The 20,322-nt window shown below is 40.4% G+C and overlaps 1 protein-coding gene across 5 annotated transcripts in view; it reads left to right on the top strand.

Annotated features, from left to right (window-relative positions):
* The window catches only part of Herc3 (HECT and RLD domain containing E3 ubiquitin protein ligase 3), a 65,284-nt gene that overhangs the window by 7,161 nt on the left and 37,801 nt on the right, over positions 1-20,322 (top strand). For 2 of the 5 annotated variants that reach the window (XM_090356816.1, XM_090356815.1), the window contains exons 2-10: positions 5,580-5,739; positions 7,511-7,587; positions 9,282-9,341; positions 10,290-10,381; positions 11,174-11,304; positions 11,790-11,950; positions 14,180-14,256; positions 17,549-17,673; positions 18,214-18,273. In XM_090356816.1, the coding sequence (XP_090212942.1) occupies positions 5,580-5,739; positions 7,511-7,587; positions 9,282-9,341; positions 10,290-10,381; positions 11,174-11,304; positions 11,790-11,950; positions 14,180-14,256; positions 17,549-17,673; positions 18,214-18,273 (943 nt within the window). Of the gene's footprint in view, positions 1-5,579; positions 5,740-7,510; positions 7,588-9,119; positions 9,342-10,289; positions 10,382-11,173; positions 11,305-11,789; positions 11,951-14,179; positions 14,257-17,548; positions 17,674-18,213; positions 18,274-20,322 lie in introns of all 5 variants that reach the window. The other 3 variants (XM_090356814.1, XM_090356813.1, XM_090356817.1) reach the window with 2 other exon arrangements.

The following is a 20,322-nucleotide window of genomic DNA, read 5'->3' as shown; positions in this document are numbered from 1 at the left end:
CCCCCTAAGTGGCCCCTTACTCATTAGCAATCCCTCACTTTTTCCCCTGAACAACCACTGATATACTTTCTGACTGTCGCTCCATCTGTCCTGGACATTTTGTGTCCTTGGAGTGTTGTAACAGTTTTCTGTGACTGAATTCTTTTTCTCTTCTTTAGCAAAAGAAATTTTTTTCTTTGGCGGGTCATGGAGCTTGAACTCTGCCTGGTCAAGCCCCACTTCCTGTTTTCTAGAGGTTAATTGGAGATAAGAGTCTCAGGTCTAGGCTGGGAGTTTGGCTTAGTGGTAGAGTGTTTCCTAGCATGCACAATGACCTGGGTTCGATTCCTCGGTACCACATACATAGAAAAGCTGGAAGTGATGCTGTGGCCCAAGTGGCAGGGCACTAGCCTTGAGGAAAAAGCCCAAGGACAGAGCTCAGGCCCAGAGCACTGGCTTAAGCCCCAGGACTAGAAAAAAAAAGTCTCAGGACCTTTTGTGCCTGAGGTAGCTTTGAACCTTGATCCTCAGATCTCAGCCTCCTGAGTAGCTAGGATTACAGGTGTGAGCCACTGTGCCCAGCTTCAGCATAATTTTTTAAGGCACATTTTGTGGCATATATGAGTACTTAAGTCCTTTTTTATTGTCCAGTATGCTTTATAGTTATATCACATTTTGTTACTTATCTATCCACTGGTGGGTACTTGAAAAGTTTCTTAAAATTAATAAAAGTTTTTTTCTGTCTTTCTATTTATAGTGGGGTTTTAAAGCAGCATATCCAACTGAGACTTTCACAGTTATTAAATGTGACTAATTTATATGTGTATATATACACGTGTATATATATGTGTGTGTAGGTATACACACACATGTTGATGTGTAGAGATATTATCTTAAGTCGTATGGAGCTTAAACTTGTCAGAAGAGCCAACTTCTGACTTCCAGGTGGCTTCCTGTTGTCCAGTCACACTGAATGAAAAGGTTGTGAGTAACTGAAGTGTGAATAGGAAAGTAGTGCAGAAGTTGTTCAAAAATCTTAACTGAAAAGAATCCCACACTGGGAAGCTGTACATATTTTTTGGTCACGCTTCTGCCACCTTGAACAAAAGCCACTGGGATAACATTCGTTTGTATTCTTACAATGATTTTTTCCTTTTTTTTTTTTTTATCAGTCTGGGGCTTGATCTCAGGGCCTGAGCATTGTCCCTGAGCTTTGTTGCTCAAGGCTAATCCTCTACCACATTGAGTCACAACTGCACTTCCAGTTTTCTGATAGTTAATTGGAAATAAGCAACTCATAGATTTTCCTGCCCAGGCTGACTTCAAAATGTGATTGTTAGATCTGAGCCTCCTAAGTAGTTAGGATTACGGGTGTGAGCCATTGGCTCCTGCTCTCAATAATTGTTCTGAAGGGAAAAAAAATCCCATGTTTTAAAAATGAGGTTCTATTACAAAACACCACTTTGTAATGACTTTTCCATTTACTCGGTCAGGAATAATTTCCAAGGGTAATGATGTTCATGCACATCTATAGTGGTCTTTTAGTTGTTATTGTGGTTCTGAGGACTGACTCTTCTGCAGCCTGTTGCCACTGAGCTCCATCCCCAACCCTACATTAGCCTTTTACATGATTGTAAATTTAATTGTATAGAATAAAGTATCAGTATAGTTCTTATTTTTTCCTTGTTAATAGTAAAGTAATGCATTATTAATACATTATGATTTTATACTATTTCTATAGGATGTATTGGTAGAAATTCATTGTTCAAAATACAAAAATATGTAGTCATAATGCTTTAGTAGTATATTAATAAGTAGTTTACTATTAGTAGTATATTAATATTTGGTATCTACTTAGTTACTTCTTCTAGAGATATAGTATGGATTTTTTTTTCTTTGATAGTTTCAGGCTTGTGCTTGCCTGGGTCCTCGACCACTTGAGCCACTTCTCCATATGAACTTGTAACTCAATTTAACCATTTTCCTTACATTTTCCCCCTAAAAATCTACAAAACTCATCCATATGCCTTTTGATTTAATAAAAGTTGATTTTTAAATTTGCCATAATTTAAATGTGAAATCAAACACAAGGACCCTTTGAAAAGGATCCCAGCACTAAGTATTTTGTTGTAATTTTATAGTTTAAGTATGTCAGATCCTTAGTGTGTATTTGTGACTTAGGATAGAAGGCTTTTTATGTTCTTCTGGGTTGGTCTGTGGGTATTGGCTGCTTTCCAAAGAGGCCAAAGTTAAAAATATTTTAGCTCCAAGAAAGCAAATAGTGCCAATGGCTAAGTGTAGCCTGTAGTGCAAGTTGGGAAGGGTGGATTTTTCAGTCTGGGTGGGAATGGACATTCTATTTATGTTAGATTAATTTATTTTCTAACTGGATCTGTCTTGGTCTTATCTCTCCTTTGTTCATGTATCTTTTGCAAATGTATGAATTTCTCCATTTCCTTCCAAAACAATGATGGTTTGCAATGTCCATTGAGTTTCCTTACAGGTTAGGAAATACCTGGCTTTTCTTTTCTCCCTTTTGAATGTAAATTATAGCACTGCCAGTTCTTTGGTAACAGGCATGAAAGACATCTTAAGTGTGACCTTCATGCTTTGATTAAGGACTTTCTACAGTTAGTGAGCTTTTTTTTTTTTTATGGTTCAGTCTTGCATGAAGATGTGTGAGACAGTCTACTTGAAGCTTTGCCTCTAGTTCTTGAAGGCCTCCAAACAGGCTGTAGGGGCAGGGGCCCGGGGGGGGGGGGGGGGGAGGGGGGAGGGGGGAGGGGGAACGCTGTGAAGGATAGATCAGCTGGCACAGTAGCATGGGAGCTGAGCTTGAGGGGACTAGGATTTATTTTGTAGTTTGTGCTCAAGGGGAGTAGGATTTCTGTAATCTCAAACTAGAGAATTTATTTAACTATTCAAGTTTATAGAATGTATGTGTAGAGAACCCTCAGCAACCACAGAGGACCTAGCGTACAGCATCTGCAAGTACACGACTTAAAGAGGAAATAATGTCAGAAACATTGCTCATAGTGTGTGTGTGCGTGTATGTGTGTGTGTGTATGTGTATTAAGTCCAAGGTTAAGGCTACCTGAGATGAACTATCATAACTAATCTCTTACTTTTTGGTTTAAAAGCTTTGATATACTGATTGTTTGGAATTAGCAAGTAAACGTAGGATGTGCTCAGCTAATTGAAAACATCACCCGTTCAAAGACACCACCCCCCTTCAAGTGTACAGCTATTGGTTGCCATGTAGGAAGATGCAAAACACTTTTAGTTTTGGAAGTATTTATTAGGGAAGCTATGCCTTTGATTTGTTTTATATAGGCAAGTTGAATAAAATTTGGGGACTTGTTTTCCCGCTGATATTAATAAGAAAACTCCATGGAATGGGAAGAAAAAAGCATGTCATTTTATTTCTCTTTCTAAATCTGGCTCTGAGTTTCCATTTCTGGGAAGGATGGGTAAGTGCATTTTTCTGGGGTCTCCTGTTGAGTGTAACTGCAAGGCCTAGGCAGAACGCCCGGAGCAGTTGTTTATTGATCTCGGAAATGGAAACAGTGGCAGATGCATTGAGGAAGAGGACCAGAATTCAGAGCCCCCGTAAATTAGCAGCAAAGTAATGGTAACCATTTCTTCCTCTCTCTACCTTCTTGCCATTTGTCTTGGTGGTCTGGTGCAGCTGCAGAAGTAGCAAGTCATGGGGCTACAGAGGCCTCGCCCCAGGAAGCCTGACAGTGCTGAGAAGAGAGCTGAGAAAGCGGCTGCACAGCTGTGCATACCTGCTGTCACCCCAGGGTCTTATTCTTTGTAGCACACACTTACTGGTGGACCACCAACTCACCTGCTTCCCGGGTGCAGCATACAGGACTCATGTTGGGGACACTGCAGAGGCTGTGGAAACAAAAGCCACACGGTTAGCTTCCCAGAAGTGGGTTTTAATGTGAAGACTCAGATCGCACAATGTAATATTCAAAATGCTTATGATACAAGGCAAACTAAGTCAGCATTTGAAAAGCTAGGGAGCAGGAGAATAGTGGATGCCAGTGTGTGTGTGGATGGGGTTGGGGGGGTTGGCATAGATGTTGGAGCTATCTGACAAAGATGTCAAAGTAGCCATGGAAACAAAGAACACTCGAATGTCCTCAGGAGGACATGTGATAGAAGGATGAACTGGCAAAATTGGAAGATGGATGAAAAGAAATGACACAATCTGAACAAGAGAGAGTGAAAACCACTGGGCGACCTGGGGGACCAGAACAGAAGGTCCAGCGTTTATGTCACTGGAGTCTCAGAAGAGGACAAAGGATGTGATGAAGGAAGCTCATGGCTCAGAGCTCGCTGGATTGGTAGAAGCCCAGCGAGCTCATGCGTGATAACACTTGGGGAAAACTCAGACCACACCCATCACTATCAGGCCTCTGAAAACTAAAGATAGGAACGGGCAGTCATGCTGTGCTTATGGACAGGGGAGCTCTGAGAGAGAGGTGGGTTCTTAATGAGCTGCTCACTGTAGGCATCCGCATGTATGTCTGCAGACTAAGGAAGCTCCATGTCTGAGAGGGAGGCCATGGGAAGTGACAGCGTTTTCAAAGTACTGAGAGAAATCCCAGAGTAGCACTCTATCCAGCAAAAAATCCTCCTCCTCTTCCCTCCTCCTTCTCCTCCTCCTCCTTCTTCCCCTTTACTTTTCCTTCTCCTTTTTCCTCCTCCTGTCCCCTCCTCTCTCCTTCCTTCCTTCCTTCCTTCCTTCCTTCCTTCCTTCCTTCCTTCCTTCCTTCCTTCCTCCCTCCCTCCCTCCCTTCCTCCCTCCCTCCCTCCCTCCCTCTTTTTCTCCCTTCCTTCCTCTATCTGTCTCTGTCTCTTTGTCTCTGTCTCTGTCTCTTCTACTCCAGCTGGGTAAAATCAGTGATCTATTGTCAAATGTTCCACTTCATATAGTCTGTTGTGGCTCTCACTTATATATATATATATATATATATATATATAATTTTATCCACTTATTTTTTGTAGCTGCAAGATTTCTATTTGGTTCTATTTTATGATGTTTATTACTGAGTTTTTCAGTGACATCACAAACTGTTTTCCAGATTTCATGCAATTGTTTGTATTCTCTTGTATCTCATCAGTCTTCCTTAAGATCATGATTTTTTATGGTTCTACCAGCATTCTGTAAATTTTCTTTTTAAAGGATTATTTTGCTGGGAAGTTACTCTGTGCTTTTGGAGACGTTATCTTTTATTACTCTACCGTGTTTCGTATGCACTGAATGTACTCTTCTTAGAGCTACAACACAAGAAACATGCTAGTGTCTCTGGGAGATGGTGCCAGAGTAGCTGGAACAGCTAGCTACTCTTTGAGGTGGGAGATGGTATAAAGGCATCATTTTCACCAGGGCTGCCTAAAATATGTATTTATTAGAGAAGAGATAATTCTTTCTCGTATGTATGCTGGCCCTGGGGTTGGAACTTAGGGCATGGGCGCTGTCCCCGAGCTCTTTTGCTACTGCTTTACCACAATATTGATTCAGAAGATCATTCTTGGATTATCTGTTTCCAGGTTGTATTTCCTTTCTGTGCTTTGATCTGTTTCAGAACAAATTGGAGCTTTGGCAGACCAGCACATCATTCATGTGGCCTGTGGCGAGTCTCATAGTCTGGCCCTCAGTGACAGGGGTCAGCTGTTTTCTTGGGGTGCAGGGAGTGACGGCCAGCTAGGACTCATGACAACTGAGGATTCTGTGGCAGTGCCCAGGTAAGTATGTCATAGAAAGGAATATGAGATTCAAACGCCAATTATTCAAACAAATCTCTTCCTGCTCTTGCTTTGGTAGACTCCATGAGTTTGTTCCGTTTCCTTTATTTAATTGCTATTTCCTTCTTGCCACTGCTGTGTCTATACTGTTATGGCACTTGTCACAAAAGTTGTAAATATTCAAGTCTATTTTTTCAGTCACAACTCTGATTTGATCATGGGCTGTTTTGTTCATGTTTGAAGAAAAAGGTGATTTAGCTAAAACCTAATAGATGCTTTACCATAATGAAAATGCCCCCAATATTGAAATTACCTTCAGATGGGCTTTTTGAGAGTGGTGTCTTATTTTATTGAGGGCGCCTAGTGATTAAAGAGGCAATCCCTTTGGTTCCCTCATTTACTTCCTATTCTTTTGTTCTGCGAAAGTGCCATATTCCCTTCCCATGGGAGTCTTTCTTTAATGCTATTTTTAGTTCAAAGCCATAAGCTCTAGTTGGCAGTATGCAAGTATTAATTCTTACAAGGCTTGTTACTGAGTGCCCAGCCCTTCCACTATTCAGTACAACTTTGTTTAATGAATGGCTTTTTCTCTCCTGCTTATTATTCCCTTTAAGTGACAGTATGTCCCTCTGTTGTAAGCCAGAAATAAAACTGCCACATCAAGGCCTAGCCTTTATTTTGAAAGCCATTTGAGTGCTAGCCATGTTTGAGCCGTAGTGCTTCTGTAACTTATTCCATTTGTCTCTGGGTGTCTTGGAAAAACAAAATGCTTCTTACATCACAATCAACAAGGAAGGTTTCTGAACCCCGGGGATGGGAAAGGACTTCTGTCCCCTATCAGTAAGAACCAATTCTGCAAGAGCAGAATTGGGATGCTATCCTCTAATTCAATTAAATTCTCACCTTGTGTCTCTGGAGATGGTGTTGGACCCCACAGGCTGCAGAATCAGTCTACCTGTCCTTGACTTTTGTGCCATTTATAAATGTGGGTTGTTTTGCCAGTACTTCTGTTCAAACAGGGCCACCTAAAACCCCTCCTTTGGTTTGCCTAACTCAGGTGGGTCATAGAACTGAAGATACTTAACTTTCCATGTTGATTATGAAGGATGTAGATGAAGAGACACAAAGGGCGAGGAATCACCATGCCCTCTGTGGACACCGCCCCCACCTAAAAGTTCCCCAAACCCTGTAATTTCAGTTCATTGCCTATGTGTCATTCATGATCTACCTTCCCCAGAAGGTAAGGGTGGGAATGAACCTCTCAACCCTTGAATCCTGTCTAGATCTTTCTGATAATCTTCCCTATCCTGAAGCTCTGGAGGGGCTGTCAGCCATTAATTAGCTCATTGTCACATATAAAGACATTAAATTCCAAGGATTTTAGGAATTGTATGGGATCACATCCCTTCCTGATTTGGGAATGATGGAAGCCAGAAGTAAGATTGTAGCAGTGCGTCAGAGATACAGGAGTGTTTTTGGGTTTTGTTTGAAGAATAAATAACACACAGGCTTGAATGATACAGTGCTGACAAAGCAAGCCTGAGTTCAAATCCTCAGGACTGGGGGAGGTCAAGAGTAAATAGCTAAGAGGCAGGTTACCCAAAGCCCTATTAGAATTTTGTCATGTAAGGTTAGCCATTAGATATTTGGAAGTCTTTTAAGGCAAGACGATGTAATGTATAGAAATTACTTACTAGGAATGTTTCAGTTAATTGGTAAATATGCACTTCTGGTAAATATGCACGGTTTAAGAAAGCCTCTTCTGTTTCAGATTAATACAGAAGCTGAACCAGCAGACCATATTACAAGTTTCCTGTGGCAACTGGCATTGCTTGGCTCTTGCAGCTGGTAAAGTAACACGAAATACATGCTGTGTTATCTAACTTGAACGTGGAATTGGCCAGGACCAGTGCATTGCTTTTGGACAGTGACAGTTCTCCTCACCCTTTCCCCTGGGGACAGATGATGGGAGCTATGGTTATTTCTGCTCGTGTTCTCACAGGGGAAGATGAGCAAGAGGCAGGGCTGTAGCTGCGTGTTCCTGAGCAAGCTTTTGCTTTGTTCTTCAGGAGTTTGTTGTTTGGTTCTGTGATAATACTGGAGTTTGAATTCAGGACCTTGTGCTTCCTAGACGCCACTCTACTGTGTGAGCCAGAGCCTCCAATCCTTTTTGGCTCTGGTTATTTTTGATTTAGGCCCTTGCTTATTGTCTGGGAAGGTATCAACCACTATCCTGCTACTTTCTCTTCCTCCCATAGTTAATGTGATATGTGTGTTCTACCCTTCCAAGCTATTGGTTGAGGAAAGGGTCTTTTGAACTTTTTGCCTGTGCTGTCTTTGAACCATGATCTATCTTCTCTTAATTTCTGCCTCCCATGTAACTAGAAACACAAATGTGAACCACTAGGCTCAGCTAGCTTTTCTTTTGGCAGTACTAGGGTTTAAGCCCAAGGCCTTGAATTTGCCACTGAGCCATGCCTCTGGCCATTTTCACATTGGTTATTGTCAAGGTATTGCCTTGCTTTTATCCCCAAGAATATGTTTGAACCTTGATCCTCCTATCTTTAGCCTCTTACTGTAGGTGAGATGGCAGGCACATACCACCACATCCTGCTTGTTCTGTTGAAATGTATCCTAACGGGCTTTTCTGCTTGAGCTGGGACCTGGAACTTTGACCTCTTGACCTTGGCTTCCCACTTAGCTAGGATGACCAGTGCTAGCCATTGTGCCCAGATTTTGATTGAAAAGGATTCTGTCTTGCACGTATGCCCAGGATGGCCTAGGACTGTGCTCCTCCTAATCTTAGCCTCCCAAGTGGCTGGGATTATAGGCGTGAGCCATCAGTAAATGGCTTAGACTTTTTTTTAAGTTATTGCCTACTCTCAAGCTGCCTTCCACCATTAAGCTTCTAGATTACTATGAAAGCAGGAATGAGAGAAATGTAAGCAGCAAATCATACTGTCCTCTGTAAGAATAAATGTGTAGTTACATGTCCTTGTCATCTTCAGAGTCATCCAGATCTGAAAACCTGAATCACCTGGTCTTATAGTACCAGAATAGTTCAGGCTAATTATTAAGGTTTAGTCCATTTAAGCCTGGTAATTAGCCTGTTAAAAATAGAATTTACTTAAATCTTTAATGTGTTCTTTGAGTGTCAGTCCCCTCTGAAAGGCAGCAAGACTCGGTTTATTTCTCTGTTGTCATGTCAAGTAGTCATTTTTGTTTATGGGTCTCACAGTGCAAACTGTGTATTCTCCCTTTATCTTGGGTGGGTTTGGTGTGTATGGGGGAAACTCACAGATAGCCAGAGAGGTCTGTTGTTTGTGTATGTAACCTGTGAAGTTTTTTTTGTAATGCCAGTTATTCTGTTATCATTTCAGATGGCCAGTTCTTCACCTGGGGAAAGAACAGCCATGGGCAGCTGGGTTTGGGGAAGGAGTTCCCCTCCCAAGCCAGCCCCCAGCGGGTGACATCCTTGGAGGGGATCCCGCTGGCTCAGGTGGCTGCAGGAGGGGCTCACAGCTTTGCCCTGTCTCTCTCAGGAGCTGTTTTTGGCTGGGGGATGAATAATGCAGGGCAGCTAGGGCTCAGTGATGAAAAAGGTAGGTAAATTCTGTGTCCTCTTCAGTTTAAAAGCACATCCATCTTTTTAGCCTCTTGCAGATGTCCTGTGTGTGGCTTCCCCCTGTTGGGAACTGAGAGTATTACAGCAGATGAGACAACATAGCTTAGTGGAGAGTATTCTAGTGGGTTGGCATACATAACAGACAGTAAACTGTCATAGGGTTCCTATTTTCCATAAGGTTATTGGGAAGGATTTCTGTGTCATAATGTGATTGAGTGAAGCCATGTAGGAAGTGGTACTTATTGGTATCTGGATAAAGAATGTTCTAATCAAAGTAACAGAATATGCAAAAAAACGGTGATTTGGGAAGGTGGGTGGGGTAGAGGGAGCGGAGAGAGGGGGTTGCAGCAGAGCTGGAGGTTGGGAAGACGATGTTGGCCCTGTTACCAAGGATCCCATTGGGCAGGGTGAGGATTTCAGCTTTGAGTATGCTGTGGGGGGCAGGGGTGAATGGGGGGGAGTAAAAAGCAACAACACCTTTTGAGGAGAGGAATATCTAGGTATGGAAGAAGAGCGGCACATGTCTAACCCAGCACTCGGGGCTGAGGGTGGGAGTTTAATGCCAGTCTGGGCTACACAGTGAGTTCAAGACCAGACACAAATGCAAAATCTCTAACAGTGAGGAGAGATTAGTTTGATGATAGTGAGAGTAAAGTCAGATTTTGGTGCTGTGTTTAAGATGAGGCCAGTTGGTTCAGCGTATTCTTTCTTTAGTGTATAGTTTGGAGCAAGAGCTGGAAGGTGGAGAATAGACAGAGTTGAGGAGATTTATTAATTCAGATATATTAAGATTGAGATCTGTTGGACATCCAAGTAGAGACAAGCAGAATGCTGAATATGCTGGGAAAACTCATGCTAAGTTAGTTGTTTGCGTTTTGTTTCAAAGATCAGTGGTAGTGACATTCTGATGCTTCATTTCTTCTAGATCGAGAGTCCCCGTGCCATGTGAAACTCTTACGAACCCAGAAGGTTGTCTATATTAGTTGTGGAGAAGAGCACACAGCTGTCCTCACAAAGGTAAGGGGCTCAGAGGAGCCCAGTGCAGGTGTGAGATGGGTGCAATAAACTAGTAATTGTTCTATTAGAGTAGAGGTCACCTCTATTTATACTAGTGTGGTTTGAACTTCAGTGTTCTCTTTAGCTTTGGTGGTTGTTTTCAGAGGAATAGAAAAGGACTGGCTTATTTGTGTTTTTCTCTTTGTAATTTTATAAATTGTCTTAGTAATATTTAAAAATAATTCAATATAAATAACTTTGAAAATATAGATACATATATATGTCAGTATCGTGTTCTTTTTAAATAATCTCTTTAAATATATAAAAGAAATAGTTAATGTTTTAACATTATTAGCCTGTTTCTTGCTTCTAAACATAGCCACATTCTAAAAAATGAATATATATTTTCATATTGAACAAATAGATACATTCGCTTTGATAAAATACTGTAGCATTTGTTCAACCACAGCTTTCAGACAAATCTTACCAAGAGGTTTGTAGAGCAGTCAGTTTTTTATATGTGAATGATCATACAAAGTGATTTTATTTCATGTTCTTGTTCCTTCCAAATATTTGCCTCCTATCACATAATTTCACTTTTAAACTTCACAAGGGGACAGTTATCCTTAAAGACAACTGCCTTAAAAGCCCTTTTCATTCTTTCTCTAGTTTTCTAAGCAAATGTCCTCAGGAAGTGTCTGGTGAGTGTAGTGTTCTGAACTGCCCCTTGTGGTGGGAGCCTTGTGCGTAGGTCTTACAGGAGTGCCCTAAACTAAGACGCGGGGAAGTCTCACGGAGCTTGCTCTTTGTTAGAGTGGAGGTGTGTTCACCTTTGGTGCCGGTTCCTGCGGGCAACTGGGACATGACTCCATGAATGATGAGGTGAATCCCAGAAGAGTTCTAGAGCTGATGGGCAGTGAAGTTACTCAGATCGCCTGTGGCCGGTGAGTGCTCCTCAGAGCTTCTTAATACCCTCCTGAGACCCACACAGGGATCTTGTCTTTGTAGTGATGGAGAATGTGGGGTGTACCTGACCACTGGCTTTTTAAGACATCTTAACTGCATGCACAAGCTCTGGTGACATTTGGAGAAAGTCAGGTCTTGGTAGGGCATGGCAAGGAAGGGTTTAAATGAGTAGACTAACACAGGGATGTTAGGCTTCTTTGGCCTGAGAAGCAGCAGGATATGGGGAAGAACAGAAAATGAGGGGTGCTCTAGAAGTTGGCAGAAATCTTGTCTGTTGGAAGTTTCCCCCTGGGCCTTCCCCGCTTTTTTTTTCCCCCTTAAGGCCCAAAGCATCAAGTTGCTCAGCTTCTCCCATGACCTAGAGCTCATAGAAGGACAGGATCCTCTGAGGGGTGGCTGTGCTGTTGGAGGAGTCGAGTGTACATCCAGTCCTCCGCCAGTGCGTTCATTTGCTTCTCCACAGGCAACACACCCTAGCCTTCGTGCCTTCTTCCGGACTCATCTATGCATTTGGCTGTGGAGCGAGGGGCCAGCTGGGAACTGGACACACTTGTAACGTGAAGTGCCCATCTCCTGTGAAAGGCTACTGGGCTGCCCACAGTGGTCAGCTTTCAGCCCGAGCTGGTGAGAGTGATTTCCACTAGAATCTAATTATATTGAAAATGAGAAAACCATTTAGTTATGTAATTTGCTTTAAAGCCTTTAAAAATTTTGGAGAGTGGATGTGAGTTCTTCTTCTTTTTAAATAGGAACCAACAAATAGTTGAGTACTTAGTATGCATAAAGCTCTATGGTAGAGGTTCAGGTCAAGTCCAGAGAGTAAATAAAACAAAATGTTAGCACCCAGGACCTTGGTCGTGTGTGTGTGTGTGAGTATACATATATGTGTGTATGTATATATACACATATATGTGTATATATATAATTGTTGCTAATAGTGACACTTTAACCAAATTAAATTATTGTGCTACTTGGTCAGTACAAACCATCTGCCAGTGACTGTCATCACCTAGTGAGAGGTGGGGAAAGTGAGTCTTAAGGAGTCAGGTAACCCTTCCAGGTGGCAGATTCTGGGGCAAGGCTAGAAGGCAGGTTTGCCTCGGGAGTAGCTGTGCTCTTCATGCTCTCTGATGTCATCTTCTTTGATGAAGATGTTTTGGTCACAACATGATGTGATTTTTCTTTTTGGGCTTTAACTTGGGACTTAGGTGTTATCCCTGAGTCATTTTTGCTCAAGGCTGGTGTTCTACCATTTGAGTCACAGCTCTAATTAGGGATTTTTGGTGATTAATTGGTGGACTGGCTTCTAACCATGACCCTCAGATACTCACCCTCCTGGGTAGCTGGGAGGGATCTATCCATGTCTGACTGGTGATTTTCTTTTAATGCTATTTTTTTTCTCTTAAAAATGTTGAAAGGCAGACTATTGGTGTCATTAGAAATCAAAGTAAGGCAGTCATTCATTGAGTAACTGCCTCATCTTCAAAAACTATATTGTAAAGCTGAAATAGACTAGAAAGTTACTAAAAGGAAGTTTGATTTAATTGATTTTAATTTTGAAGTTTAGTAATTAACACGTTTCAGTCAATTAACACACTTAAGTCTTGATCAAGATTAAAAAATAACAATATAAAATTTCCAACTAGATTATAAGAAATTTAAGGACAGGAAATGAGTCTCTTAACATGTGTATGTATTACTGGGGATTGAATCCAGGGTCTCCAACAAACTAGGCAAATGATTTGTCTCCTTTTTTTTTTTTTTTTGAGAATCTCAGTAACTTTTCCCTGAGATTTAAGATCCTCTTGCCTCTATCTTCTGAGCAGTTAGGACTATAACATTCCCACTGTGTTCAGCTACCTCTTAACCTAGCATATAGCACAGAACTGAGCACAAACATATCAATAGGTGAATATTTATGGAATTAATCTTATGCAGTATCTGAAAATACAGCAGAGTTCAAAATGTAAACTCAGGGGCCAGGAGTTTGGCCTACTGGTAGAGTGCTTGCCTACCATGCACGAATACCTGGGTTTGATTCCTCGGTACCCCATATTGAAGCCAGAAGTGGCTCCAGTGGTAGAGCATTAGCCTTGAGGAAAGCCCAACAATAGTGCTCAGGCCTTGAGTTCAAGCCCCCGGACCGACAAAAGAAAAAAAAATGTAAACTAAACAAGATTTTGTTTTGATGACAGTCCCCAAAGCAGAAAAACAATTTTGTGTCCTTTCTGTAAATGTCCTGTCTTTTCAGTTTATTCTGTAGGTGCTGTGGTTTTAGGAGCCTTCATGAAAATGGGGGAGCACAGGGGAAAGCACCAAGGCATGCTGCAGTTAGAGGAAGTGTGTGCTAGGTCTGCCAGGGTGGTGTGTAGTCAGCCTGGAAGGAGAGAGTGCACTGTGGCCTGGGGGCTGAAGGCATGAGGATACAGGGTAGGGGGGTTATTAGAAACAAACATGGGCCCATGAGCAAGAGCTAGGGGACCTTGCATCTGAAGATGCTAGGGAATGCCCCGCCCACATGGGCAAGGCTTCACTAGATGGGGCCACTATTTGTAGCAGTGCCTGCTTTAGGTTTAAGGTTAGTGGCCTGAGAGCATGAGAAACAGAAACAAGGTCAGGATTAGCTGGCTGTGAGGGAAGAATAGAGGTGGACTGCAGTATCTCATTTATACATTTAATTTTAACTGAAGGAGGAGCAGTTCTGGGCAATCAGCCAGGAAAGAAGCCTTCTTCTCTAACCATAATTAAAATGGCTAAGAAGCCACTAGGAAGTATGTTTTGGAATATTAGAAAAGTGGTTCAAGGAGAAACTTCAATTATAAAAAATATGTTGTTTGGAATTTTTTTTGACAGATCGATTTAAATATCATATTGTTAAGCAGATCTTCTCTGGAGGAGACCAAACTTTTGTACTTTGCTCCAAATATGAGGTAAAAAAAATTCTTTTGTCTATTACTGGAAATGGAACAATGATGAGCCAATATTTATTTTAATTAATAATTATAGAAAATTAATCTTATTCTTTGTTTCTATTAATTTTGTCTTATTAAAATAAAGTAGACCTTGAAGATGTTATCTTCATTTGGTTCCTTAGAAATGCTGGTAATTTTCCTGGTATTAAAATCATAGTTATAATCATTTGAAATTATTTATACTCATATTTGTTCCAAAAGAAACTTAAGGCGGATTTATGCTATTATTTGGCTTTTTTTTTTACTGTTAAGTAGAAACAAATTCTGAATATTTAAGAACTCACTGTGTCCCTTGGATGTGATCGCGTATATTATACATACACATATATACATATACCTATATGTGTAGGAGTATATGTTTATGCAGTATAAATATATACAATTTATATATACATATAAAACATTTACATATACCATTACCTGTACCTTTCTATTTATATAGAAAGAATTTAATATTTATGCTATATAATATTCTATATGTAGATATATGGATATATATATATAGAGAGAGAGAGAGAAGGAACAGACAACATTTTAGATATCTTGTGCTATTTTTAATCTGCTCAGAATACCACACCTCTTCTTGCCTACTGCAGCACGATAATATGTAAGCCAGGAAGAACAATGGCATAGCATCTTTGGGAGTTTAAAGTAGAGTGTGGAGCCAGGAACTCATGACAGCGCTTAACTGACTTCATTTTATACTTCCTGGCCAGGGACACGGTCTGTAAAAAAAAAGGCCATAGATTTGTTTGTAGCCTTGTACCCCTTCCCTGTTCCCATGCGTCTCTTCTTCCTCTTCTGTTCCACATGCACCACTTTCATATGCATTACAGAAACAAATTGTTCAACACATTGTAATAATGTCAGCATTGGTTGAAAAGATAAGACTCCATGGAGACAGGGGCCTTTCAATCTTGGAAACTCTCCCATTGCCACTGTCTGTCTATCTGTCTATCTTTCTTCTATGGAATTTAAGATTGTATCCTTTGGTAGACACCTGTGGCCACTTTGTAGAATAGTTGTCACAGATAGAAGACTTTGTCAGGTAGCTGCACATTACATGTCCTTTTCTTTCTCACCGAATGTTTCTTTGCTCACAACCTTGGGAAAGTAGCAGGGGAATTTACTTTGAAAGTTATAACAATGCATCTTCTATCTGGCAAATATCATGTAACCCTTTTATTAAATACAATAAAAAAATAAAAAAACATAGCCAACTTTGAGATGAAAATTAATATTATAACTTCTAAAATATGAAGATATGTTAAATTTGCTAAACTTACTTTTGAAAGCAAAGCCTATTTCTCTGTGGTCTACTTTAAAAGTAACTGAGATACTCTCCTTGAACACTTGTTTGTTAAACATGTCATTTAAAATATGATGTAAGATACTCTCCTTGAACACTTGTTTGTTAAACATGTCATTTAAAATATGATGTAAAAATCAACGTTAATAAATTCTTTAATAAAAAAAGAAAGTTATAGCTTATGTGAGTATGAATGAGGAGAAATGTTGGAGTGCTTTAATATTACCTTTTCCCTTCTTAGTGACAAGCATAAAAGGTATACATCATTGCCTTCGTTTTCTTAGTTACCAGTGTGAATACAGTTTTGAGAAAATAACTTGGATATAAGTACTTTTGTAGGGAGTTAAAGTCCTTACATAGATTGTTTACTCACTAAATAAAGTTGTTCTTTTCTGGACAGCATTCATAATTTTCAAGGCCATTATTGATGTCCCTTACCACTTTTCTCATCAGTTCACGAGCGTATACTTAGAACAAGAAATGAAGAGGCATTCAATTTTCATCAACGATTATTGCAATATAGATTATTAAACTGACTTTTAAATACGACATTTTATTAGAGCTTAGGGAACACTTATGGCACATACCTGATACTCCAAAAGCCTTGACTGTGATTTATTGCAAGGGGGAAAAAATCTGGGAAAGTCATACTGGGTCAGTTTGTCTAAACAGACTCAGGCTCCAAGGGTTGGGATGTGTGCTATCTAGAACAACATCCCCTGTGGTGAAGGGGTGGAGGCTGAGCAGAGAAGGTGAACTTCCATTTGCTAACAATTGGAAGCCTCAGCTGGTTCCATGGCAGAAGAAGCTGCTGAAGTTTGGGGGCCTTCCAAGCTAGTTCTGAATGGAGGCAAAAAGGACTAGGCTTTTGTCTAACACTGCTACCTTTTTCATATATTTTTATTGTAATTAATGAAAGAGTTACATTATATTCACCAGATAGAAGGTGCATTACTTCACATACATTGATACCCTTTCTCATGTCTTGGTCCCCATTTCCCTCCCCCCATCCCTGCCCCTCATCTTGTTTTTCCCCTTCACTATTTGACTTCAAATAACCAAATATGCATATATACAATATATCAGATAAACAGGTGAAATACTGTAACAATATGAGATAACCAAGGGACAACCAAAGAGATGAGAGATAACATAATACATTAAGGACAACAATCACTCATTATATGGCTTTTGTCTCTGTATCCTAGAGATCCTTTCATTTAGCATCATCCTATATGGCCTTATGTATCTAAGTTTTGTTCTATTGTAAATCTCTGCTAGGAGAGGCCAAGGTCTCTACTGATTATGACAAATGAGAGAAACCATTGAGCCTATGTTCTTTGAGTCTGGCTTACTTCATCTAATATGATTTTTTCTAAGTCTTTCCATTTCCTTACAAATGGAGCGATGCCATTCTTTCTGACTGCAGCATAAAATTCCACTGTGTATAAATACCACATCTTGTTGATTCACTCATTAACTGAGGGGCATCTGGATTGGTTCCATATCTTTGCTATGGTAAATAGTGCTGCAATGAACATCATTGTGCTGGTGGATTTAGTATGTCCTTGTTTCTAGACAATTGTGGAATTGCCAAGTAGTGGAATTGCTGGGTCATAGAGAGCTCCATGTTTAGTCTTTTGAGGAACTGCCATACTGCTTTCCATAGTGGTTGAATGAATTTGCACTCCCACCAACAATAACACTGCTATTGAATGTAATAGCGTGAAGCAGTCAATAGCTAAGGGCCATGTTTGGAGACATTGCCAGGTGAGCTGTCTGTAGCTGAGGATGTGGTATGTCCATACTGAAAGTGAAGGTCCTGGGATCAGGGGTCAGTTCACAAGTGCAACAAATGGAGAATATATGGAAGAGGGAGGGAGAGGAGAAAGATCCATGCTGCTAATTTATTATTTTTTTCTGTCATATTTAATTCTCCAGAGTTCTTCTCCTGCTGTTGACTTCAGAACCATGAACCAAGCACATTATACAAGCTTAATAAATGATGAAACCATAGCAGTTTGGAGACAAAAACTCTTAGAACACAACAATGCAAATACAATCAAGTATGTGTCTTCTTGTCTTCACCTTAGTTCTTGCAAAGTGTATTGGAATTCTTAGTCTGGTGATGGCCTTGCTTCCATGTTAAAGATGGAAATGTAAATGGAATTCAATATTCAATAAGTCAGTTTTTATACATTTCTCAGGGTTTGATCCAATTAGTGACTCCCCTCTCAATATCAATGGCTTACTCCCATTATCACACTGTGTGCCTGTACTTATCAACATGCCGGATTAGTGTAAGGTCTTAAAAATCCCAACTGAGCAAGGCTGGAATTGACCTTTCTGCTAAGAAAGGCTCAGTAATTATGTTATGAAATCCCAGTGAGCTTTTTCATATTCATGTTCCAAAGATTCCAGAACCTAAGACCATGTTATCATTGTTATCCTACTTGATCTGAATTACTTGTAGCAATGTCTCATTCAGAATGATTAGGAGAGATAGCCAGTTCATTTGTAAGTATTAAAGATTTTCTTTCTTTCTCTCATTCCCTCCCTCTTTCTGTCTCCCTCTCTCGCTTTCTTCTTTTCCTTCTTTCGAGTAGTGGTGTTGTCCAGATATTATCTTCTGCAGCCTGTTGGAATGGAAGTTTTCTTGAACAAAAGTAAGTGACGTCAGAGTCTTTAATAACAAATGTGTTGCAAATGCTTACTCACTAAAAGCTGTGAAAGACTTCTGGTTTTTTTTTTATGGTGGCTGTCCACAATCTAGTGAATAAGCTGATACTTTATGCAAGAATTAGAATGACAACTAATAATGAATGAGAGGACAGCTAGGAGGGAAGCACTGATTCAGGCCTGGTTGACTGAATCAGAGTGGGTATCTCAGGAAGCATTGGTGTAATCCAGAAGTAGAATTTTAGGATATTCTCAAATGTTCTTCTCATCGAGTGCATTACTTGTTCTTCAGTAATTTTCTTAATTTCTTTAATTTGCTTACATATGGGTATTTTCCTATTAGAGGAGTATGCTCAGGGAGATATTTCAGGGACTTCTTGGATTTGGGCCCCAGCCCAGCTCTCCTAGAAATTATATTTGAAGCTGAACTTCCAGACAACAAATTGTGTTTGTGTGTGTGTGTGTGTGTGTGTGTGTGTGTGTGTGTGTGTGTGTGTGTGTGTGTGTGTGTTTGGCTTTATCCCTTCTGCAGATATCTCCCTGAGGAACCTGGTATAGCAGAAGGGTCTTATCAAGGGTTTAGATCTTTGGTGATACCAAGTCTTGATCATCTCAGGCTTTTTTTTCCAGTGACTGATCACAGAATGATGAGATTTCAAGATCAAGGTGTTAGTTAGCTTGCTGTTAGGGCAACAAATATCCAAGATAGTAATCTTAAAAAGGAAGTTTTATTTTGACATACAGGTCATGTCACTTTCCGGTCTTTGGGAAGGAGGTAGATCCTTTCAGAAGAGTGTGGTGGAAGAAGCTGTTCATCTCATGGTGGCCAGGAAACAAATGACAGAAATAGAAAGGGGCTAGGATTCCAATCTCCCTTTCAACATCACATTACCCAGTGACTTAAATTTCCTTCCATGACCCCTCCCCTTCAAAAAAATTGTACTATCTCCCAGTAATGCTATGTATTGGGAATCAAGCCTTCAACCTGTTGACATTTGGAGATTATTCAAGACTGAAACCTTAACAATGAATTAGTCTCAGTTAAAATTCTTCAAAGGAATAAAATGGATGAAAGGAGTAAGGGAGGGAGGGAATTGGTTCACATGATTTTGGCAGCCTGATGCTTCCTGATAGGCTTTTTGTAACCTAGAGAATTAGAAAGCCAGAAGTTTGGCCCCCTATGAGGCCTTACAACCAGAGAAGCTGCTGGTATATCTCTTCATCTGAGGTTAAAGGCTTTAAGGAGCTAGGAGTGAGGTGAAGGGTTTGATTCAAATCCTTAAGCCTAAAAGCCAGAGAACCTAGAGTTCTGAGGTCTAATGGTAGAAGAAGGATGTTCCAAGAAGAGAGAAGAGAGGAAGAGGTGTATCCTTCATCCAATCGAATTGAAACCTAAAATCCCAAACCCCTCTTCCTATCATTATGTATGGCTAACTGGGTTTCAAGTTGTCACTTTGTCAACTCTTCAGTTAAGAGAGCATAATCATTTTACTTGCATCATTAGAACAGTGGTCATTCCGTTTATTTTATATTCAGGAATGCAATCACTGTTCACTTTATGTTTAATAATTAGCCTTTTCCTCCTGGGAAAAATATTTGGGTTTCTGCGAATGTTGTATGGAGCAGTCGTGCTTCATCAGTTGACTTTGCTCCCCAGGGGTGATTGAGCAACAATGGCTGATGTTTTAGGTTGTTGGAATGGGGAGGGTACATTCTTGCATCTAGTGGGCTGAGGCCAGAGATGCCGTTAAATAACCTACAGACCCATCTGCCCGATACAGAACTGTTCCTAACCCTAACAGTACCAAAGTTCTAGAAAGATAATTTCTATGAAGGTTAAGAGTGGCTCTTGGCTAGACTCGAGCTAATCATTGTTAGTGCGATACATTCCATACTGTTGGGAACGTTTTGATTTTTCACTTGCTGAGAAGGTATTTTACCACTTGAACCATGCTTCTAGCCCTTTTTATGCTGGTTATTTTTAATTTACTTTTTTTGCCAGTCCTGGGGCTTGAACTCAGGGCCTAAATGTTATC

This window comes from Megascapheus bottae, chromosome 23, assembly GCF_031878675.1.
Source record: "Megascapheus bottae isolate mThoBot1 chromosome 23, mThoBot2.hap1, whole genome shotgun sequence".
Taxonomy (NCBI): domain Eukaryota; kingdom Metazoa; phylum Chordata; class Mammalia; order Rodentia; family Geomyidae; genus Megascapheus; species Megascapheus bottae.
The sequence above is the reverse complement of the archived record's forward strand: the minus strand, read 5'-3'. Positions and strand labels throughout refer to the sequence as shown.